Here is a 25,422-nt window from a genome sequence, read left to right as displayed (position 1 = left end):
TAGAGCCTTCCACACCAGGAAGAGATCAGTAATCACACAGATGCCACTTTGCAGACAACCCTCGTAAAAAATACTAGCTTTAACTTTCAACTTTTTCTAGCTCTCTGTTTCACGTATTCTTTCTTTCCTCATGATAACTTTAGATACAAGAAAGTGCAAAGGGGCTTTAGGCAAGGGAAAATGTTAACTACACCGATCAACCCCCAATGTTTATTGAGTCCACAAACAGTAAAGAAGAGTTCACAAAAAGTAAACTGTATGAGTAACATCTTTGATGTCCTGTTTTATTAGGAGCATCTAGTTTTAAGATGATTCCCATATGAACTGGTCAATTTAATCTAATATCCTCTGTCTCCAGCAATTTATCTAAATGTAAGCATCTGCATTCCCAAGCTCATTTTGGGGGGCAAAAGATGGGATTTTTCATATTTGCCCTTAAAATATCTGTATCTTACATCACAGGTACATGTTTTCAGAAAAATAAACCCTCTACATTTGATTAAAAAAAATAATAATAATAACATTCCACCTTTTTGTTCCAGATGGCAATTACTACTCCTATAAACACCAAGAATATTAGTTTTAGCAACTTGAAAGCTGCTTCAAGTAACTATTTGTTCCTATTCACAAAGGAAACTTACCTTTGTTTACTTATCACACAGAAGTTCAAAAAACACTGCTGTTTGTCAGTTCCAAAACTCACCACACAAGAAGGGAAAAGAAAAAAAATGTTTCTTCTCTTACTCCAAGTATTAGAGGCAAAATATCCCAATGCCTTTTGAGGCTTTTCAAGTTAAGCAGACTTATTAACTATAGACAGCAAATCTACTGAAAGATCTTAATTTCAAAAATTCGAGGACTTCTACAGTCACACAACCGTAAGAAGGTTCTCCTGCCATAATATAGTCAACATGTCACTTGGTTAGAAGTCCCCAAATCTGAGCTGAAATTATTTATGGGTTCTAGTTAACTGTCAATTCTATCTTGGCAAAATCCACAATTCAGCCCAAACCCAAGTCTGAGATAACAGACAAATACCACAAAAGCTTTTCCACTAGTCAGAGTAAAAAACGTGTCAATTTAACTTTATGTACCAAGGAAAAAGCCATTTTTAAAAGGATGCAACTGTGACTTAGAAAATAAAACAAACAAATGAAGCATTTATACTCCACTCACCTTCCTTTGTATCATAAGCACATTTCAGTGGAAGAAAGCAGCAATCAGCTGCTCAAGGCTTCTGATTCACAAGCTATTTACAGCACAAAGTTACAGAACAACATTTTCTTGACAAAACAAAATCTGGGATGGTTTCCCTTAAGTCACTGCACTCTAAGATGCAGCTATTTGACCAGTGTATCAGCTTTCCCAGCCCTGCTTGTACGCTATGAGCAGCAACCTTGTTAGCCATTTTAGCTCATGAATCAAAGCCCTTAGAAATCAGCACTCAAATCATGAGCAAGCATTTTTTAGTGCAATAATTCTGCTATTTACTTTAAAGTGTGTATAGATTCTTAAATAATGTGCCTTGACATATTCACAGAATACAGTGCCATACAGAAAAAAAGTATAAAATATATTTTACACACACACACACTGTCTAATTGGTGTATCTAACATGAGGAGCTGTGAAAAGCAAGAGATACAATTAGTGAATGTTGATGAGCTGGCAAGTGATGCCCTAACTGTACACAAAGTGTCTGCTTTTCCATGAATGAAGTTTGCATTATTCAGTCTTGGAGCATGGATATCCAAAGTTTAGCCAAACAAACAAAGTAAAGCCATGCAGCCCTGATATGATCAAAACTTCTATACTTTTAACAATGGAAAAATGCAGGAGTGGAACTGGCCGGCCTGAGTCATCATGCATTTAAAGCAGTTTAATGAGAGGTAACAGTAGAACTGTGGACTGAATAATACTTACAGGGTTATCAATTTACCTGACCCATAATTTTCCAAGCGGCTAACAATTAAGAAAATACAAGAGATGTTCAATTTACTTTTCTTTATCCATACTGGACAAGAGCATGCCGACAAATGGAGACAGAACATAACATTCTCCTAAGTTATTTTAACTTCAGTTATTTTACCTTTGTTCTACCAGTCAACAGGCAATTGTTCAAAGGTTTTCTTTCATTCAGAGGTAGAGAAGACTTTTTTTTTTTAATAGTGTAGTGGAGGAGATAACAGATACTGAATTTTTGTAATGAAACTGTTTTTAGAAAATGCAGGCAGCATCTAACAAGTAGCATCGGGTGAGATATCACAGAGAAAAAGGACAAGCTGACAGTTAAGAAAAGCACTAAAATCTTTGTCATTTCAAAAAAAAATGGCACTCATCTAGCAGTACAGAAAGACATCAGGTCCAACATCTGAAAACCTAAACACGAAGCGGTGCCACTGAGGCAAAGTGCACACACTAAATGGCATGCTGAAAGGAAAACACTGTTGTGACCACCATGAAATAATACAGTATCAGAACGTCACTGGTTTGGCTGAGAGTCATTAGCTGACAAAGAGCCATGCTTTCCAGGGGTCTGATCACATGCTCACAACAGACTCTGCCAAACCATCGCATAGGCAACAAGTACGCAGTTGAGACCACAAGCCCATTTTACAGTTAAGCACACAGTTCATTTCAAGCACAGGCTTCAATTAATGGGGACAAGCATGTGCTTAGTTCTAGGCACATGAGTAACTGTTCCAAAGACTGGAGGCTTAAAGAAGTCCTCACGTTCTACTGTAGTGAGCTAGACATCAGGAAAAGGTCTCAATTGAGTTATGCATGTTTAAGTCATATTCCTGAGATTTATTTCATTCTAACAACTTTAATTTAAGGGTTATCCACTTGTCTCATCACAACATCTCCAAAGAACAGTCAGCCTAGACAAAAAAAAACAAAAACAAAGCCACAAAACCAAACCCCACATATCAATCAGGCAGAAAAATGGTCATTACTGTGAAGTGCTAATTCTGAGATCACTGATTTTACGGTACTGTACAGTTTGAACAAAACTGCTTATTTGCATTCAGGTGGACTTGCTTCAGAGGATGAGTGTCACTAGGACCCCTCTGGGTTCTACCCCTGTGGAGAATTCTTTTGCTCTTTTCTTCTCAGTCTTTGGCTCATCTTTCTAATTGCTTCCTCGTTCTGGAAAAGCAGTAACACTTGGGACTACATAGCGAGGATGTCTGCTTGGCTGCTAAAACTCCACGTTCTGATCATAACCAGCATTCACCACTTCAGTCTCCTGCTTTTTTGACATCCACACACCCACTGCCTGTCCATCTTAAACACTCCTCCAGAACTGCAAGTCTTATCACATCACTTCTCTGTTGAGGTTTCTGATGACTCCCCTTCTCTATCGCAAACAGTGTTGTTTTGACACCTGCATCAGTTGAGTATTTTTGATCACCCGACTTTTACTGCACTTCTCTGTTACAGTAACCTAGTGGTTGCCATTTGGGTTTTCTTGCTGATGACACATTTGCAGCTTTCTAGAGGCAAAACCAAGAGTGTGTAGATTCATCCCTCTCTTCCCATTTAGAACCCTCCCAATTGTTCTCTCTCTTGAGCCCAGCTGTAAGTTACAGTCATTCATCACCACAGACCAAATTTCACTGATTATGATGGCACATCCTCACGTTGTTGGTGCTCTAAAACCAAAACAGAAATTAAAAGTGGGAAACTTGAAAGACCTTCAATTTACATTAGTTGAATAACGTCTTTTGATCTCAGCATCTGTTAACTGCTCAAAAGCTATGAATCAATTCTGCTGTCCTTTACCAGTTAGCATCTTTCACACAGGTATATGCAATGCAAAAAACCCTGACATTATGACAAATACCACAATGATTAGCATGTGACTAATTAAGGTCCAGTGACACATCTCTTATTCAACTCTCAATAGAGCTGTAAGCATCAAGAACTCTCACTAGGTTTATACAACTCTGATAAATACGTTGTGAACTTAAACACCGTTCCTATTGTGTTGTAAAATCTTTTCTACGGTGTCATAATCAAAATTTTGTTTGGATTCAGAGTAAAGTCAGAATTTTCCTTGGCCCCAGATAAAGTAATTAATTCTTTAATTGCAAGAACAGAATACATTTAGAGGTCAAAGAAACTACCCAATTCACAATTATTAGCTATTATTCTCTTATTATTAACTTTATATTGGACCAGAAAATCTTCAGCAAACTCATTTCAGCATCCCCTGCACCACTGGTCAATAGCATGGAAGGAACACGACAAGACAGCTTTCTCTGCCCTCTGACTCAAGGTAAGTTCTCCTGCATTTTTACTTAGTGCCTTTTTTCCCTTTGAGAAACACAAACACATACTTTCACACAAATGAAGGAAGGAAGGGGACATCAGAAATTAAAATCAGAAACAAGAAAGTGGACCCAACTTGTTTAAAAAAAAAAAAAAAATGTAAAAAGCATAATTGTTGGGAAAAAAAAAACAACAGCAACAAAAAACCCACCCAAAACAAAACAAAAAACCCCAAACAACAACAGAAAATAAACAAAAAACCACACAAAAAAACCCAAACAACAACAATAAAATCCTGCAGTTTTACCTACTGTAGTAACAATTCTCACAACACACCTCAGAGTCAGGAAGGACACATTACCAGATCTCTGCAGGTTATAGACTCATTAACAAAAGCACATGAACTGGAAAACATTCCAAGGAGGTTATTCATGCAAGTGCCAAAATCAACACAACAGTTTCACCAGCGTTCCAGTGCCAGGGTGGGATTTCAATACCAAAGAGTCACCAGGCAGGTCTTTCAAGTTTAAGGGGAAAAACATATGTAACTACGAACAGGTTTAGACATTCTCGGTTCTTGCTGAAGTTTGTTTCATCAGTCAGTTCAGTAAGAGAGGTATCAAGCTGCAAGATGAGATTCTGAAGATGAAATCTCTCGGTGACTCAAGGCTTGGTCAGATATTCAGCTGCTCCAGATTTTACCTTATGTATCGGCACCAGATACAGAAGAACCTTTGAACCAGGAAACTTTGAAGTAGTAGTACTTGTATACAAACTCCTCAATAATGCCAAATCAGGAAATCTTACACCAAAAGGTAGAGACCAGTTTCACAAGTGTGCACTAAAACAAACCAGCAATGTAATGGTTTGACAGGCTGACCCAAAATCCAATCCTAGTAAACTGCTAACAAAAAAACCCCCAAAAAACCGAACCACCCCAAACAAACCCCTCACACACCACAAACCACCGAACCACCCCAAACAAACCCCTCACACACCACAAAAACCCAGAACTCATAGATTATCTCACCAGGTTATATTAGAGCAGGCACATAATTTCTGCTATCTATATCTATATCTATATCTAAAAAAGCTCTCTTTGCTACAGGAATAATTCTGGAGGAAAGGACAGAGACACCAGCAAGCATATACGGTATTTGCTACATGGACTCTTCTCCCTAGTAGAGTCTCATTTCCTCTGTACACATGTTATCAGACTATGTCCCTCTCCAGCAGAAACCAGTAAATGCCTGTCCCACACCCATTTCTTGTAAGGATGAAGACCACAAATGCACAGCTGTTCTAGCACTCTGTAAAGCAGAGGAAGAATAAGAGAAAGCAGGAAGGAAACGAAGGAAAGGAAGAGGGAAAATACTGAGCAAGAATACCTGCAGTGCATACTCTACTTTTGCATCTGACTCTGCTTCTGTGAAGGGGGAACCAGCATAAAAGTACTAATACTGATTGATGTGCAAAGGTCTGAGACCCCAGTCCTCACCATACTATCTCAGGATATGTCTTAGGCAACGTACAGGACGCAAGGGTGTTGAAAATGACTGCTGTCAGAAGCTGTGCCTGGCTTTAAATATTAATTAGTCACTCTGAGATTAAAATAAATGGAAAAGATGGTACGCTTTTCCACTATCAAGTAGAACCTTCCAACAGACAGAAAAAGGCTGACACATTTTTCAGTCTTCCTTAAGTATTCTACCAATGCATTTTGTTGTTTCGTTGTTTTTTTTTTTTCCAAGTCAGTAATGATGAGAAGGAAAAGGGAAATTGAACATTTCACCAAGACACCAAATTGTTCCTTCCCTGCCATCCGAAGGGAAACTCAGAATTGGGATCTTTGCCATTATCAGTACAGAATCACAGAATCATCTAATTTGGAAAAGACCTTGAAGATCATCTAGTCCAACCATTATTCTAACACTGACACTTCTCAACTGCTATCTCTGCTTCTCAGTGCTATGTCAACCCGACTCTTAAACACCTCCGATACCTCTGAAGCTGCTCCTGTGGATGCTTTGCCTAACAGCAAACAGTACTTGTTATACCTGTTTATGCAGAATGTTTTTCTTTTAGAGCTATGAAATATGACTTCACTGAATTCCTCTGAACTTTAACCAGAAAACTTGTACTACAGAAGTGCTCACTTTTGGTCTAAAGCAAAAAGCTACTTTTTTAGAAAAATACTACACAAAGAAAATGCAGCTCCAGGAACAGATGAAACACAAGCAGAGAGCACTAGATTTCTTTCTGTTTCCGAAACTAGCATTTCATCATTGTTAGAAGGCAATCTAAAGACTTTAAGGGAAAAGTGTCTTATTGCACAGCTTAAGCATAAGGAATTGAAACCTGAAAAACTGAAACTGAGAAAACTTGTTAGCTAAATGGTATGTTCTGCAATACATGCATATGAACAGTATTTTTGAGACAAACCATTGCATCAGTTGTTTATGCTTTCTATTTGTTACCATTACCAGCCTGGAATTCAAATCCACTGATCTAGAGGGTGGATATGACCCTCCCCTTGGAGAAGGACTGACTTCCTTTAAAAATAAAAAATAAAAGAATTTTAAAAATTCACAGAGCAAAACATACTTTAAGGAAACATTCTGGAAATCTTATGTTAATTGTAATTTCAAAGCATTTGCTCTAAAGAGAAAGATATATAGGTGTGGAGATCTTTACAGGAAAAAAAAAAAATCTGTTTCAAAGAACTAGATGCCAAAGAGCTCTGTTTCTCTGCCAAGCTCCCTGGGAACCATCCTCTCCCATCTTTATTTCCTGGACTTTCTACAACTCCCCACATCACCTCATTCCAGACACCACCTTCCATTTCCTCATCACCCAGCTTCTCCAAACACAGACTCATCCCTGACTTTATCCCACCCCATGTGTAGGTGTCCCCTCCCCTCTCTGCCACGTGCACTGATGTTCTCCACATACGTTCTTGTTCTTCACTTCACCCTTGAATATCCCCAACTCCTTCACTGACTGGGCAACGCTTTCCACATCTGAAAACTATTTCTGGTTCCAAGGCCCAGTTTCTTATTCAGCATTAATCCCTTTGTTGTTCCGCACTGAGCCCTTGGCTCTGTTGTTCCCCCCAAACAGACACACCTGCTCTCACCCTGCTTTACCTGCTTCTGAAGCCAAGCCTTCTCCTCTCACCTGCTCCTGCCCCTGCTCCTTCCAAGCCATGCTGCTCATCCTCATGCACCATCTCCAATACCATGAACTTCATTAACTAAGAAAAATGCTTATACACTACATAAGCCATTAATGATCAGTCTGGAAGTAAAGTCTATCAGTAACACTTTACATGTTGTAACAAACTCAGAGTAATTCTGCTTACTGGTGGACTAGGCACAAAATGTGCAAGTCTCAAGTACAGATAGTTTAGGACACCTGTGTAATGTATTAAATAAAGTAACAACATAGAAAGTCTTCTGCTGAATGAGAACAACATCAAAACTATCATCACATCACAACCCAGAAACACAGTTTTCCCAAGGTCCCGCCTCTTGCTACCATTTATTCAACCCATCTGGGTACACCCTCTGCATTTTTCTGTTCAGAATCAGCAACCCCTCTGCAGAGGGAACACTGTCCTGCTAGAGGAGCTGTAGTACTCACACCTTCTCTTTCCTCCCTCATCTTTCCCCGCTGCCCCATCAAACATACACTTACAAGCCAATCTATAAAGAAGCCCCAATTAGGTGACCAACCTGTAGCAGCTCACACTTGGAACACTGAAATTGTTGCTGCCAGTGCCACAGCAGCATCCTCTGTCCCTGCATGACTGCTTCTTTTCAGATCATCAGCTCTCCCCCATCTCCCTATTCCCAGACACTTTGCTTCCTCATCACACCTCCTCCTCAAGCTGTCCAAACTCCGTAAATAAGTGGGCCTGAGCAGAAGTAGCACTCACTAGCCAGAGATGATACTCCTCTCAATTCCATCCATCAGCTGCCACCTGAGTGCGTATCCCTCCTAATCCTGAAGTGACTCAAAGTGTGAACAAAAGCTACAATCTCAAAGCCACATGTTAGAAACAGATAGGAAAATTAAGGAGGAGAATTACTTGGACAAAAATTACAGAGAAACAGTAGTGCAAACAGAACCAACTCACAGTCCCATGCTCCAACAACAGGATGCTGCTTCCCCCGACCTCTTTCCAGAATTTACTGCTGAACAGAACTTGTAAGGCCTTCGTTATATTTAGTTTCACAACAGAAATTCTAGCCTCATTTCACTCCATATACTGTTAAAACAGACAAGAAGTCCTAGTGATCACAGATGTAAGATTTGAGGCCACACCAGGTCCTCATATTTAAAGGCAAAAGTAGTCCCAGGATCTCCACAGTCTGAATAATTTTTCAGAATATGAAACCTTCCCTTTGCTATGGCTCGCAAGAGTGAGGTGAGGAAGACTCTGGCAATACTTTTATACTACATGCAGAAGAGACATATTGATATTTAAATGCATTTACTCTACCAGAACTCCCAGTCTTCAAACAGTGCTAGACCTGACACCCACAGTGGGAATTACTAGTTACAAGCCTTTTTGTTCAACTGCAAAGACATTTTGCACTTCCAAGCCACCAAATCACCACAGTTGCTGTTCAGATTTATGCTATTCAGATCTAATGGACAAGTTTCTGGTCATGATCAGTTTGGGAAGAATATCCAAAGGATCAAAGTTGCCTGCTATTTCTTGTAGGCATTTGAAATCGAGAGCTTTCCATTTATATGATCACATCTGTAAGAGCTAAATGCACAAAACTTACCTCTTTGGGCAAAGATGTTAACTTGTTTCTGTCGGCATTCAAATTGTTCAGCTTCTTTAGTTTTCCGATGCTCTTCGGCAATGACTGTGCCAACAAAACCAAAGGAATATGCAAACAGAATTTGTAAATTCATGAGTCATAACAAAACTTGTCTCACTTTAGAAATTAATTGACCGATCCATTTTCAAAAACTGAAGAGTAGTTAACCTTCGTTACTACCAGGCCTTCCAAAGGAGATCCAAAGTTTTATCTTGCAGTAGAAATATCCAGGAATGTCAGTTTCTAATACAAATTCACTCAGGAGTTACCTCTGCACTAAGATGATAAATAGATGCACAACGGCTGTGTTCAGAAGCATGTATGCAGAATGTCCATTTTATCTCTAAATAGCTAACTGAGAGGCAAGCTTCTGATTTAGGTGCTATGAACTGATCTCTGGAGAGGCATCTTTCCAGCAGGCTTAAGCTCCTAACTCAATCAAGCACCAACCTAACTTAAGAAATGCTCAAATATAGATTTTTATAAACACTTCTACTCTTCAAGTGTTAGTGTCCTGTCAAGGTATTTTCTCAATAATGGAAGGGAACACCTAATGAAAGGAAGTCTAAGATTTTACTTTAATTGGCTAGATATCTTATTCAACACCTGGATGGAGAAGATCAGCAGAGCAAGGAACAGTACAACAGCAGCTCTGCAGTACTCAGGACTTAGTTTCAGCAAGTCTGATCCAGATAATGCACAGCAAAACTGGCAAAAATGCAATGCAGCACAAACTCCGCATTAAAAACACGATGAAGTAACTGATACCTGCACTCCAGGTGCTCCAATTCCCTTAGTGATCATGAAAGATTCAAAAGTGAATATGTAACCACTTAAGCCTTTGAAAGGGAGGATTGTTACACACAACTTGATCTTCAGCCTTCATTTAACAGGTTAGAAATAAGATGCATTTAAAGGAAACTCACTACTTAGCTTGTAAGGTTACTCACTGATACTACTGCTAAGTGATTCAGCAATTAGCAGCAGGCCTTACTACTGCCAGCCATTTGAGCAGTCATGACCATGCTTACCTGAAGTTGGTTTTCTGTTAGAACTAGTTCAGTAAGGCTTTCGCAGTCTCCAATTGAATCTGTTAGTTGAATAAGTTTGTTCTGATCAACCTTCAAAATAGAGAGCCTCCTCAATTTTCCTGGTCAGAAAGAACAACACATTTGTTTAGCTTAATATCCTCCAATACCTGCTATAATTACATAAAATCATTCTGCTGCAAATGTTTTACAAATACTCTAACATAATTACTTTTCTTTTTTTCAGGTTAAAAAAAAAAAAGGAATTCAAGCACTGCTTCACTTGGTGCTTGCACTATTTTTGCAAGTTTATAAGATCACTGAATTAATATTCAATATAAATATTCATATTCAATATTTAAGCATATTACATCATATTAAAGTTAAAATCTGAATGGTACCCCATGTAAATGTCAAGGACATGCCTACCCAAAGGCCTATAAACATAAGAAAATTATCTATTTTTTCCTCAATTACACAATGTTTATTCATAAAGGAGTACTCAGAAGACCACCTATGCCTACTCAGCCACAGTAAGAAAGGCTTGCACAAGTGGCAACTAAAGTCAAACAGAATCAAGGTCTCTTTGTCCCAATAGAGAACCGAGTTAGTCAGACATGAAAGTTCCTTTTTCAGAATAGAAATCAAAACTTCTTTGAAGATCTTCTTCCCTGGAAGGACAAAATACTATTTCAGAGAAGAGAGATCACCTTGTTCTTACTTGTAAGAGGAAGAAATTTTTCACAATGAGGGTGGTGAAACACTGGAACAGGTCACCCAGAGGGGTGGTAGATGCCCCATCCCTGGAAACATTCAAGGTCAGGCTGGATGGGACTCCGAGCAACTTCATCTGGATGAAGATGTCCCTGCTCATTGAAGGGGGGGTTGGACTAGATGACCTTTAAAAGTCCCTTCCAACCCAAACTACTCTATGATTCTGCTCCTTTGTATCAGAATGATCTTTGGTGCAAAGCATTGCTGATCCAGACACAGCCCAAGACTGAGAATTCAGGAGACATCACTAGCTGCTGACACCTCCCTGCCCATCCCCACACTGTCTGAATAGCTGTAATAGGCTGGCACATCAAATTCGCTGATGATGCTAAATTATGAAGAGACAGCTGATACATGGTAAGATAGCAACCTAAACAGAAACCTGAGGTTCAGCAAGGAGAAGTGCAGAACTCTGCACTTGGGCAGCATAACCCCCTGCACCAGTACAGGCTGGCAAGTGACAGGTTGTACAAGATCCCTGCTGGAAAGGAGCTGGGGCTTAGTGTGGGCACCAGGCTGAATATGAACTAGCCGTCCTTTCTCAGAAATAAACATTGGCTAGAAGAATTACAGCCAGCAGATCAATGGAAGTTACTATACATCTACTTGGCACCAGTGAGGCCACACCTGTAAAATCATGCTTAGTTTCATGTTCTGTCCTGTCTTCCCCTCTGACTCCCCAGCTCAAGAGAGATGCTTATGGGGGCCCAGCACAAAGCTCTCGAGATGACCAGGGCACATGTGAGCTGAGACTGAGAGATCTGGTTTTGCTGACTCCAGCAAAGAACAAGCCAAGGGGGCATCCAGGAACAGCCCAGAATTACCTGAAGGGCAGTAACAGAGATGACAGAGCCAAACTCTTCTCTGCAGTGGCAGGCAAGACAGCAATGGCTACAAACCAGCGTGTGAGGTCCCAGCTGGACATCAGCTTCCTCACCAGGTGGTGCAGCACCGACACAGGCTGCCCAGGGGGTGCTGGAGCCATCTTTAGAGACTTGGTGAGACACAGACACAGCTGACCTGACCTTCTGGTGGTGGTGAGAGCCCTGCTTTGAGGGCTATACAGATCCACCAATCCAATAAGGATTCAGTGATCAGCCGAGCTCCTCCTCCCAGTAGCTTCCATAGAGACCAGCGAGGTTCACTTCAACCACAATACCAGATTTTCTCAATTTTACATAGTAAGTCCAATACAGAAAAAGAATAAGTACTGTAGCCCTACCCAATTCTCCAAACACAAGTAAGCTATTATTCACACAAGTAGCAAACTTTTTTGCCTTTATAACAAAATTACATCCAGAAAATGTTACAAAACGAACATGCAAACTAGGCCTGTCTTGAAATGGCCTGGATGTTCGCAATCCCCTTCCCCAGCAAAGGATTCCATTTAACAGGATTCTTGAGAAGCAGCAGCTCCTCTAGTTCACCAGCTGGTGTTACAGACAAGATCCCCTCTTGCAGCTGCGTAGGCTGTAGCTTTCCAGAAGTTACAGCTCCATTTCTGATGTACAACAACTGTACTGGCCAACTAGTTTAACATTAATCCTTTCTTAAGGATCATATAGCATATGGAGGGAGGGGCAAGGTCTGTCCATTCTCCTCCACATGCCTGGTTAAACACATTCACAAGTTCTCCCTCCCCTACACCTTTACTTTTGGAAAAAAAAAAAAAAAAAATACTGGCAAGCAGAAGGCATGCTCTTGCAACATGAAACTCTCCAGAAAAACAGCTAATGAGTAGTAGAGAAACAATGCCTCACTGACTCCTCATCACAGGGGTAAAAACATTTACCTTAAAAGAGGCACTGGTAATGCTTTAGAAAACACTCCTCAATTTTTAAACCTGGTTTAAGGGGTCAGACACAGAAAAGTTGTAGTTTGGATCCTCAAGGGTGAAGAGTAATTGGCTGAAGCTGGAACAGCCTTCCACTGGGTTCAGCACAGGATTAATCACATTGTCCAACTGAAGGTAATTACACATCCCCATTAGAAAGGGTTTCTTTTTTGTAGTGATACTGTCAGTCAGTCTTATCCAGTGACCTACAGCTTGTTACAAGCTAGAATTTTACAATATTAAAGAGTTATGATGGTGATGTGGACACAGTAGGAACAGAGAGGAATTATTAAGTTCTATTTTATTCAGGTAGGTATCAAGTGAAGGCCAAAAAAGGATTACAAGGTAGTCATTATGCAGACAATTAAAATGCAAAATTAATAGAGCTATGCATTTCATACTAAGCAAAAAAAAAAAAAAAAAAAAAAAGCTGAGACAAGCTCATCTCTTGCATAAAAAGACTTCAAAAGACTTGAAACAAACAACTTCCAATTTACAGTGGATTAAATGGTTCTGTGTGATAGCATTCACCCTGTACTTACCAATGCCATCAGGTAAGACCTGAAGCAAATTCTGAGAAACAAGCAAGTCTGTTAAAGAAGTCAGACCACTAATTTCTTCAGGAAGGCATTCCAATTTATTTTCAGAAACATCCAGACAAAGCAGGTTTTTCAGGTTTCCTACTTCCTGCAATACAAGACAAAAAAATTCAAGTCATGCCCAAACACATAACAAAGCAATTTGAAAAATGTACCATCGCAATGAAATTCCAGAAAGAAAAACAATTCTCTGTATGACCTCTAAATTGGCCATTGTTTGTATGACCTCTAAATGCAGAAAAAAACTTAAATAATTACATTTTACATAAGATAAACCAACAAAGTGACTCAGTCACAGTTTCTTGCTCTAATTATTAAGACTGGCTTCAATAGTTGGAAAAGGCACGCTGAGTAAACCCAGGCAAGCATGAGCCAAAACTGGAGTTTTCCTCAAGGAAAGAGTGCAAAGTTGTTTTTTTCAGAACTACAGATTATCAACCTCCACGTAATTAAAGCCTGCCCCTCCCAATTAACCCTAGGCAAATTAGGATTAGTTTATCCTGGCTGATAAATCAACATGCCATGACATCCAGGGATTTCATATCTTCACATCTCCCAACTGCAACCTATGTAGAAATAGGAACTGGGAGTGTTGCTCTAGCAAGCATACTTGAACTGCCAGTTTATACTGCCATAATCTACAATTATTAATGATTACTTATTTTTTCTACAATGGTAATCCACCAATTAGCTCAAAAGTCTGACAGAGAAATATCTTTGTCCCTATTACCACCAGAGGACCCTCCCATTCCCCATGTACACAGACACCCCTATACATGCTCTAGAGCAGTTCTCATTTCAATCATCCAAATTGTTTAGTCATCCAAATCATCTTTCAGAGAACAGAATGGCTGGGACAGAAGTGGCCTTTTACATATGTGTAATTTTATACTTTTACACATAAGAAATTTTCATACAGTGACGGCCTTGATCCTAACTCACACGATCAGTCCTTTTATTTTGGAAATGTTTGCCTCTCAAGAGGATCTTTCATTAAACACCCTTTACCCTACAAGCTCATCTTTTGGACATTAGATGAAATACACAGTAATGGCCAGCTTAAATGAAAACAGCTGCTGAAGTCACATTTGACATTTTATGAATTATTATCAGTGTTTAACTACATCTACTTAAAAAATTATTAGGCTAAGCCAACAACAAAGTCAACAAAGCCCACTAAACTGTAACTAACTGATTTCCAAGTTACACTGTTGACAATGAGATCAATACAGCAAACAACAGCAATCTGCTCAAGGAACAAGGAGAAAATGGGTTTTGACTTGGCTCTAAAGGAAAAAGAGGGAAAAGAAACCATCCCACATGTTATCACAGTTCTTAAGAAAGGGAATTCAGAATGCTGTAAGCTTTAGATGCTAAGGCCCCTCATCCCATGACTGATGTCAGATGGGGAATTTGCCTGCATAAATCAAAATTTCCATTTATGGCAACAGTTCTATTATTGTACTTCTTCCAAACACTCTATTTGAATGTAAGAAGATGTTAGCAAAAAAAAAAAAAAAAAAAGAATCATCTTCAAAACTGTCAAAACTGCAATTTAGATAGATACAAAAGGTGAGGGTTAGCTCAGCCAACTAGTGGCTCCCTGATCATTGGGCCAGGGCTGTAAACAGAGGATGTGTCATACTATAAAGTGAACAATGTGCCTGTTAGGAAATAATTGCTTTGCCAAAATGCTTAAAAGAAAAACGTCTGACAACATAGGATATCGTGTACAATCCCTTGCAGAGGAACTTATTAAGAGAAAATCCTTACACATCAAAAAACAAACCCAGGCAAAGTGAACTGTGAAAACTATTCAATTTTCAATCACCTCCCTATAGATATGAATGAAAAGGTTTTCTTTTAAAAGTATCTTCAAAACAGTACCATTAGAGCTCACATTTACCTGAGGTATTTCAGCTAATTGGTTTCCATCCAACCAGAGGTCTTTAAGATTGAAAAGTGCACCAATTGTTTCTGGCTAGAACATAAAAAGTAATAATGTTAAGTAGCATAGGAGCTTCAAGTAAAAACCAAATGGCTACCCCATAACTACAATCTGAGTAAACCAATCCTCACTCCAAGCACCATTTATAGAGGGACCACGGTTAAATGCAGCAAAGGTGACTCTAAGCACTTGGGAACTTCATCATACCAATTAATTATTATAGCTTAACAAAATACCACGCTTTACCTGACATGCACTAACAAATTGCATGCACACTCTTAATCTACTGCAAATCCAACATTTAATTGAGTCATCTTAAGAGAGATGACAGGTATCTTTTGGTAGCTCTTTCTGACACAATGTCAGACACTGCCATCCTTAAAAGTTTGCCTCAGTCCTCTCTCAAAGATTCCCACTTTGCTCAGCTGAGCTTTTGTCTGTGCTTAGCCCATCCATCTCCCCACAGAAGCCCATGTGTTCATTCTAACTGCAAGGGCAGACAGGAGTTTGTGCTCTTCCAATTCTTTTTCTTTCTGCAGAAAGAGTCAGTGCAGTGCTCTCATTTTCTAGAGATCAGCTGCAGTTTTTTGGATAAAGTAATATTGTGCTGAGGAAGACTAAGCAGATATGGGAAGCACCAACTCACTTCCAGAATTCATCTGTATGTATGAAAAGACTCTCCCTCCATACATTTTTCTTTCTCCAATTTTGGACATCCTATTATACAACCTTTTTAATCTAAATGATGTGTAAAACAAGACCAACATGCACTTTCAGTGGCATGTTCTCTTACCAAGTGATAAAGTTCATTGTTTCCTAAATCAAGTTCTTCTAGTCGCTGCAGCTGGGCAAGTGATCTGTGAGATGAGATAAGTCAAAACAAAACCACATCAGACTAAACCAACAGAAACCCCATGTATTTGAATGAGCTCATTTTACTGAAATTTTTATTTCAGATTACAATGTATTGCAGACAGACAGTTATTTTACTGGGCATAGACTATCTACATAGTATCTTACTGAAAAAATAATTTGGTTTGTCAGTATAACTGTATGCCCTTGAAGCTTAAAACTTAGTATAGGCAATCAGATCATTATTCTTTACTTTAACCATCAGTCCCTTGGGGTGGACAATGCCACACAGTTTAATATACTTGGTTAGATTTACTTTTAGGGGGAATTTACAGTTACACAACGGGATAAAAATTCCCCATGGTGATCACATGTAACAGTGTGAGTCGAGACTCGATAAATCCATCATTTGTTTTCTCAACATGATCCATCCATTTCTCAAGTATTTCAGGTTGGATTTGAGGATGCAAACAGAGAGAAGCTCGAAAGTATGTAAAAGAAGATCCCTAAACATGAACAGACACAGAGGGCCAGCCATCCTGCTACTTCAGAAGCAGTCTGTTGTAGAGTTCTTGCTTCCCTTCACCAAAGCCACAGTAGCACAAAAGCCAGTGAGACTCATCAGCTACATTCCTGACAGAATTTTCCAGGAGCAATATAATTGCCAACATTTGTGATAGCTTCGTTCTGACACCAATGGCAAAACCTAGCTAGCAATTCATATCTTCTGACTGCTGACATTTAAAGTGCCTTGTGGCTCTCGGCTATAAACAGCTGCAAACAAGGTATTGGGTAGACTGACAGGAAAAAAAAGACCCCAAAGCAACTAAGGAAGATATTCTGATTAAAATAGGTTAAAACTATTACAGTATCTATTAGATTATCTAAACAAGCAGAACAGGAGTCACCAAAACTCTTGCAAGAAGCAGCCTGGTAGTGAAGGAAGGAAACTCCTTCACTAGAGAAAGTATAGGCTTCTTCCAGGCAGCCAAAATATAAGATACCAAATTATTCTTACAAAAGACCATCAATTCCTCTGCCACAATACAGTCAGCACAGAGACATCTAGGTATCTTTTTTTTTCCCCAAAATCAGGGTGGGTAGATTCAGACTTCAGACATCAGTAGGCCTAGTTTGTCACCAAGGTTTTGATCTCCAGGTTTTGGAAGCTTTTGGTTACTTAGTCCAGAACACAAATGCTTATTTAAATGCTATGAAGGTCTAGAGTGGAAATCTCTGAGACCTACTACCCTACTTTCACAGTTATGAAATTTCAGCATGAGAACAACCCAAACCACCACTCCCACTGCTGATCTGCTTGTTCAGTGCGAGCAGGAAGAAATGTTTGGTGCTGCTGTATTTTATAGAGAATATTTTATTAAGCAAAACCAGTCAACACAGACTGTGGGCTCCTGCTATTAAGTAAGGACAGCCAGAAGTAAAGGATATAACTAGGTGTTGCTAAAACAAAGCTGTATCTCACACATGCTGTCAATAGGCACTGAGTATTTTTTTCTAGCTGTCCTTCAGTTTCATATGGTAGCAGATTTTAAGAATAAGAATATTTTATGTTAATATAATCAAATACATGAAATATCACTTACTCAGGTAAATATGTCAGCAAATTTTCTCTAAGTTCCAGTGAAGCCAGGTTATAAAGACTAAAAAAAAAACAAAAACAAAAACAAACCCCCACATTTTAATGCCATCTTACTATTTTGTATTTTATATTCCACACTTTCAGAAAAGTGGGTGTTTACGCATTTTAAAACAAAATTGCTGTGAGCTTTTTTGTTGTTGTTGTTGATTTAATTCAACCAGACCATCATGTGAAAGGCAGGATACAAATACTGGAAGTTTTTGCTTGTTTCTCTGTGATACTTTAACCCATTAAAGCTAGAAAGTAAACAGACAAAACACAACTTTCCATTTGTTAAAAGGTCAGTAGTAGCAAGTTACTGAACAGAGCATAGTCATATGATTTGCATTTACTTACTCAGTTTCAGAATCTGGCGTGGACTATCAAAGTTACAGAGCATCAGGTAAATCCATCACTGTTCTAACGATGGCATGTTCATTACTGTAAGTGACATTATGCTTCTAAGCAGCTCACTTACTCCATATCCCAGGCTTTTACTAACATCACCATAGCAACATTCAGATTTTTCAGGGGTTTATTTATGACTAAATGGAACACAAGGAGTCAGGCATTATCCCAACACTATAATCTGCTCTAATCCTCCAGAGTCCCAGGGAAAAATAAAAATCAGATACAGTGACTGCAAATAAGTAGTTTCCTACAAGAGAATATGTTCTGCCCTGGTGTGCAGGGAAGGAGGAGAGTGTGCTAAGACTTAACATCTAGATTAAAAAAGAAATTCCACCAAATTTGAAACATATGTTAAATCTAAACCCAAAACATTTTTGTTTGTACACTTTAGGGGAAAAAAAAAAAAAAACAAAAAACAAAACAACAAGTCCATGTACCCAGACCACATAAAACTGAAGTATTTTTTCACTTCAAACAATACTAACATACTGAATTATGGGGTCATTAGTTAGCCCAAGTAAAAAAGCAGCTGATAACGTATAAAACTGAAGAAAAACCTTCATATTGTGACTCCAATACAGCTATCAAAGCAGTGAAAGCAACCTAACTGATGTAATGAGTTATTAAAGGGGAAAGAAGATTTTTCATGATTGACTGTAGATGGTGTCTGATAAATAGATCCTTATTCCAAGCACCTCTTTTGCACTGCATGCAGAAAACAGTGAATGAAATCTCACAGGAGCTTTGACTAGTCTCAGCAGTCCTCTCCAACTTTTAAAATAAGCACGTATTACCCAATGGGTTCTGTATTCCTCCAGAAGAAATACAGTTAAAACATACCATATAGGTGAAAATATTTTAGTAGAAGCCTATTACAAATCCAGTTAAAAGATAAGTGAGAATAACTTCTGAAACTCACAATCATTTGACAAAAATTAGTTAATAAGGAAGCCATCTTTCCAACGACACAAGAGAAAACTCTCACACAAGAATTGTAACACTATAAAATACAAGCCAAAATGGGACATAGTATCTGACATCCTCATGGAAACCAATCCAGTGGAGGGGAAGAGGGAAGGGGTGATGGAGAACTGTTTCTCTCTGAGAGAAACATGGGTCTGCTCTTACTCACATTGCCACCCACAGACTGCCATTACATATTTGTTTACATGTCTTCTAGAAACCTATTCCAATCTTCCCTTGAATTTTGCACTTTCTCTTCAAGCCTGTATTAGGTGAGGCCCAAGATTCACTTTTACCAAGAGAACACAAAACAGATGCGCACACCATCAAGCTGCCTTCAAATCTTGTGTTTACAGATCAACCCGCATCTCTGTATCTCCCTCCCCATCACACTGAAATGTTGATGAGTAAAATGGTGCAATCTCTTAATTTCTCTTCTTACATCAGACACCACTTCAGCCGTGGTTAAACAGAAATCTTTGTCAGCAAAGCCACATTCAACAGCAAGAACTTGGGAACCACCATCTTAACCAGCCTCATCATATAATTAAACTGGGGCAGACCAGTGAATCAGCTCAGGAAATTAATCCTGCTTTAAAATATTCCAGCAAAAAGGTAACGCAGATACCTAATCCAACATAGAATAAATCTCCTTAAACACCTGGGCCAGTGCAACTGCCAAGAAGGCACAAGGAAGGCATTTGTATTGCCAAAGCCAGCAGTGCTATGGAGACTCACTGAGTAGCTGTGCCCTTGTGGATACCCACCAACAGCTGTCTTCATCCAACCGTGTACCATGCCTTTTGGAGACTGCAATTCTCTTCTTCTGGGGGTCAGCTACCTACAGGATTACGTTTTCGCCTTCAACGATACAGTTTTCTGAAGGAGCAATGCTTTATTCTATGGCTATTCTCACTCACAGAATGCTCACAACTGCAACTCTACCCTGAACCAAATTAAAGACACTGCCCTCCATCCCTTTAATCTAACCTTTCTACTTCTTCCAGTCTTGAGTCCAAACCCAATGTAAGTGGACCCCAACAGGCAACAAACTTTCACATCGTGTAATGTAAAATAGAGACTAAGTCTATAAAGTTAACACCAGCAAAGCTGCCCCTTAGATTGAGATACTATGTTTAAGGTGTATCCATCTGAAAGAGACACCAGAAAAATGAGAGGAAACGTTTGGCTCATTAAATTTCAACTAGTTACAGAAGTTGTTCCCATGTGCTGCAATTTAAAATGGGAAAACATAACAGTTACAGTACAGAATAGCAGGCAAAAATGGAAAAGGCATGCTGATGTATTGAAGTACCAATCTCTGATTCATTACAGAGCAGAGGCGTAATTCTTAAATTTACCAACAGGTTCTTAACACACTGTATGTTAGCTAACATTTTTCTGCTCTTGACGTATGTTAAGAGACAGGATTTTCAATCATTTGCAAGAAAAATCCTAGATTTCATGCTATTTTTTTGTTTGCTGATATAATAACACATTCTCTTCAGAAAGTGTAATTTTTCCTCTTCTCAAATAAAGATTCTTCATAATATACTAAATGCAATACATTTATTCTTTTCTCTCTGTCCTTAATTTTATGGATGCACTGTTAGTTAAGAGTCTTTGTGAAGTTTTTGAAAGGAACTAAAAGAAGCCATACATTACTGATTTCCAAATCTTTTCCTAATCCTAATCTTTATCTAGGAGACAAAACCAGTCATGGGGGGGTTACTTGTTTCAACCCATAAAACACAAAGGCAACAGCAATCCAGTCTACTCAGACAGGAGACACAGTTCTGCCAGCAGCTATTCACCAACTGCATTTAGAAATAGAAATGCACTGTAGAGCATTGCAGGTAGCTCTTCAACACAGAGAAGCCATTCCAACTCCCCAAAAAACCCAACAGAAAATGTACAAAACGTCATCTATATTCTAAAGGGGAAAGAAAAACAAAACCCACAAACTTTCAAGTGCTCTTCCAAGACTACTATCATAAGAAGCTATTTCCAGAAATGTGTAAAAAGCATTAATATTGTAGTAATTCTCACCACAAAAGCTACCACACACACCCCAAGCACTAAGCATCTGTGTGAAATTACTGAGCACAAGGTAACAACCAAACCAGATGAAGGATGCAGTAATTGAAATAATTACAAAGTTTTTCATCTCAGCATTCCAGGTGATTTCTGGTGTAAGGGTGGAACAAAGTAAAATTCAAAGGTACAACATGGCTAAAAATGCCATTTTCGGTATGAACCAGATACACTCAGTTTAGGTACAGCACTGAATAACTATAAAAATGCATATTCATCATGTGAGTTAGAAGAACGAGAATAAATGTGAAATCAATAATCAAGAACAAAACTAATCTAATAGCAACAATGCAGTCCATAACTGCTGGAAGTGTCTTTCCTGAACATTTCTGTTAGGATTTGAGAGAAACTCTCAAGCCAACATGGTCTACACAATAAGATACACCTAGGGACCACCACAAATACTCCTTCATGTCAACCATGATTGTCTCCTCCAAAATAAAGGTAAGACTGGAACCAGTCGCTAACATCAGAACCAAAGCATGTTCTTGTTCCAAAGCAAGTCTGTTTTTCTTTAAATCAACTGCAAAGAGATTATCAATAGCTACATGCCCTACAAAACAACCATTTCCAAAAAGTAGGTAACTGTGGACAACAGAAACTCACTGCAATAGGTAGAACATGAACAGCAGTTAAAAAAAAAAAAAAAAAAAAAAAAAAAGATAAAAGAAACAGAGACATGATCCCTAGTTATCCTGGATGAGATTACAGTATTTTCAGTGTACAACATACATTAAACATACTCAGTCTTGTAAAGTTAAAAAATACAAAACTAGTTATCCTAGTACTTTAACTTTCTCAGGGACAGCTGTATCATTCCAGTAATCAAGGAGACAAAAAGCCTTAAGAGTGACAACAGACCCATTATCTGGCCCATTTTATCCCCCCCCCAGCTTGCAAGAGGACTGGGAGCACTCAAGCCCTTGGGGTACACCAGAAACGGCTTCTGAGGAAAGCACTGGGCCACATGCTGCTTTCTTGTGAAAATGAAATTAAAAACGTAAAGGTGGAAAAAGAAACATGGAAAAAAAACCAGAAGGAAGATAGATGACAAAAGAACTAATATCAAAGCTAAAAGTGCTTAGTCCAATAAAAGCTAGACAACAGCCTTCTCTTATTTGTGTAATGAAAGTCTCACATATTTTGACCTTATGTCAAGAGCACAGCACTGCTGAGCATGCAAGACAAGAAGTCAGGCTTTGGGAAACAATGGAGCAGAGTTGGAAGAGGTAAAGATCTAAAACACCTGCAGAACTGCATGGCCCCAAATGCACCCTTTCCAGCAAGTTTCAGCTGGTTAGGGGAATGCAAAATCCCAAATGTAATTTGGGTAACAGCAATGCATAGAGATCTTTTTCTCACATTTGTAAGACTGCAAAGAGAAGGGAAAGACAAAAGCATGGGCATGGGCTCCATATTTATACAGCACAAGGGAAGGTCCTACACAATAAGGATGGCTAAGGTGAGAACACAGTATAGATTCTGAATTTGATCTGGTATTGTGTTTTTTATGCAGCAGTAGCCATGGCTACAGAACACAGTCCAAGGATGATGCATACAGAAATGCAACAGAAAGTCTGTATTCTGGCTACTTCCACCAGTTCCAAAGGACTTCAGCTTGCTGGGCCAGCATCTAAAGATTACTGATAATGTCCTGCCCCTGCATCTCTACCCAGCACGTACACTTTGAAACACTCAGCATGACACTAGACTCGGAAGGGAGAGAGTATGTGCAATTCATTCTCCTTTTTGTGCAGAAGTCTTCCTGTTTATCAAGGGTCTTCCAAGTGATGAGAGGGTTAACTGTGGTACTCTTGACAACAGCGTACAAAATGCATGAAACTAACCATGTTTAAATATATAGCAGCCCACCCCCACTGACTGAATAAAACTATCAGTAACATGTATGACCCTCTCCAGGACACACCAGTTAGGTGACCAGTCATTCATCTGACAGGATCCTATTAAGTTACTCCCATCCCAAAAGGCTTCTAGCTGCAGACTGAAAATTCATTGAGAGCCTGACATTTAGCAGCCTTTTTTCCCCCAGAAAACGACAGGGTTAATCAGTTAACTGCAAAGAGATTATCAATAGCTACATGCCCTACAAAACAACCATTTCCAAAAAGCAGGCAACTGTGGACAACAGAAACTCACTGCAATAGGTAGAACATGAACAGCAGTTTTAAAAAAAAAAAAAAAAAAGATAAAAGAAACGGAGACATGATCCCTAGTTATCCTGGATGAGATTACAGGGTTAATCAGACAGCTCTCAAAATGCCACTTACTCAGACCATAAGTATTCAACAGTATAGTATACACCTTTGGGACAGGCTCCTGTTCCAAGTCACTCCCAAAAGCAGCCTCTTTCTCTCACCTCTCCTCATTGACTGTATCACTGACTACAGAAAGAGCCTGAAAAGATGAGTCTCCAAACTCCAACTCCTATGCCAAACAAATTCTGAAAGGCATGGACCTGTTGGAGCAGAAAAGGGCCACGAAAATGGTAAGGGCTGAAACACCTCTCCTATGAAGAAAGGTTCAGCCTGGAGAAGCGAAGGCTCTAGGAAGACCTCATTGCGGCCTTTCAATATATAAAGGGGGCTTATAAGAAAAAAGGAAACAGACTTTTTACCAGGGCCTGCAGGGACAGAACAAGGGACAAGTTTTAAACTGAAAGATGGTAGGTTTACACTGAACATAAGGAAGAAATTTTTTATGATGAGGGTGGTGAGACACTGGAACAGGTTGCCCAGAGAAGTTGTGAATGCCCCCTCCCTGGAAGTGTTCAAGGCCAGGTTGGACGGGGCTTTGAGCAACCAAATCTAATGAAAGATGTCTCCACTTACTACAGGAGGGTTGGATTAGATGATCTCTGAAGGTCCCTCCCAACCCAAACCACTCTATGGCTCTATGAAATTGGGTGCTTAAACTTCAGTGGTTTCAAAAGTTTCTGTAGCATACATCCCTTTCCAGAGTTAACTATCACTTCAGTTCTTCCCTGAGTTTGCCTTATTTCACCCACACACAGTTACTATACCCACCAGGACCCTATCCTCCCTCTGTCTGAACAACCAGCTCCATGATGATTTTTGGTGTAAGGACATTTCCAATGCAGCAATACTAACCTTACAAGGAAGGATTACACTTCCTGAATTTCCTAAGGTCCTGTTAACATATAACCATGCAATTCATGGTCTGCATGCTCCTGGTATGCATTCTGCCCTCCTTTTTTCAAAGGTTCAACACAACATGCTTGTTTTCCTTCCAACTACTGCTTAATGCTGCCATATAATTAGACAAAATTATCATGAAAGAACCTTAAAATCCATATCCGTTATACAGTAACCTACAAATAGTAGAGAATTGCAGCTAGTTTCCTTTTCTCGAGAAGAATATTACTCCAAAAAGTCTAGTTTAGGCTTAAAGCATTTTTTTTAAATCAAATGTCAGTTTTAACCAGTCTTCTGCCTCTTTGTTTGATTACCCTTTGGTTATAGAAACCTGTTTTACAGTGTGAATGATAAAGAAGAACGCTAATTAATTTTTGTAAGATTACTCTAATAGAATTTACAGAGAGAGACCTTAAACCCACACCATACTGAATCCCAAAAACTTACATGAGCCAGAAATCACCGGAAATATTAATTTCTTAAATAAGGGCATTTAACCATTTCAAAGTAAACTACTTTTACACACATTAAGTCCTACGGTTCTACCTTGGAATGTAAAAGATGTTGTAAAAACGGCACTAGATTTAGTTTTGATGAAACTGTTATTATGTCTCACCAGTATTGTTAAAAACCATTCTTCCAGAAGCCATCTTTGAGAGCATTCCCCCTCCTCTTTTTTGGAAGCAGAGTAACTTGTAGCAACTTTTGTCTAAGTTAAACACTATCCTTTCCTCTGTAGTTTAGATATCTAATGTGTAAGGGAAAGGCACATGAGGCTTTCCTTAGCAGTCCACTTTCAGAGTTTGACAAACAGGACAGTATTCTAGTGAGAACAATTCTAGTAAGAAAATCTGAAAGTAAGGATTATATTCCTAATATTTGCCACTTTCGACAGAGCTGGGAAAAGCAGACACAAATTATGAGGGGAAAATACTCCTTCTTTGGAAGACTGATTTTAAATAGCCACAAAAGAAAGTAAAGTCGATAATTCTGTCATTC

The 25,422-nt window shown here is 39.1% G+C and overlaps 1 protein-coding gene across 2 annotated transcripts in view; it reads right to left on the bottom strand.

The window, feature by feature from the left end:
• The window catches only part of LRRC1 (leucine rich repeat containing 1), a 101,709-nt gene that overhangs the window by 33,517 nt on the left and 42,770 nt on the right, over positions 1–25,422 (bottom strand). For both annotated transcript variants that reach the window (XM_074895766.1, XM_074895767.1), the window contains exons 5-10: positions 17,748–17,804; positions 16,085–16,148; positions 15,250–15,324; positions 13,287–13,431; positions 10,140–10,258; positions 9,070–9,153 (exon numbers count right to left, since the gene is read on the bottom strand). In XM_074895766.1, the coding sequence (XP_074751867.1) occupies positions 9,070–9,153; positions 10,140–10,258; positions 13,287–13,431; positions 15,250–15,324; positions 16,085–16,148; positions 17,748–17,804 (544 nt within the window). The remainder of the gene's footprint in view (positions 1–9,069; positions 9,154–10,139; positions 10,259–13,286; positions 13,432–15,249; positions 15,325–16,084; positions 16,149–17,747; positions 17,805–25,422) is intronic.

The sequence above is a fragment of the Athene noctua genome, chromosome 1, assembly GCF_965140245.1.
Source record: "Athene noctua chromosome 1, bAthNoc1.hap1.1, whole genome shotgun sequence".
Lineage (NCBI taxonomy): Eukaryota > Metazoa > Chordata > Aves > Strigiformes > Strigidae > Athene > Athene noctua.
The sequence above is the reverse complement of the archived record's forward strand: the minus strand, read 5'-3'. Positions and strand labels throughout refer to the sequence as shown.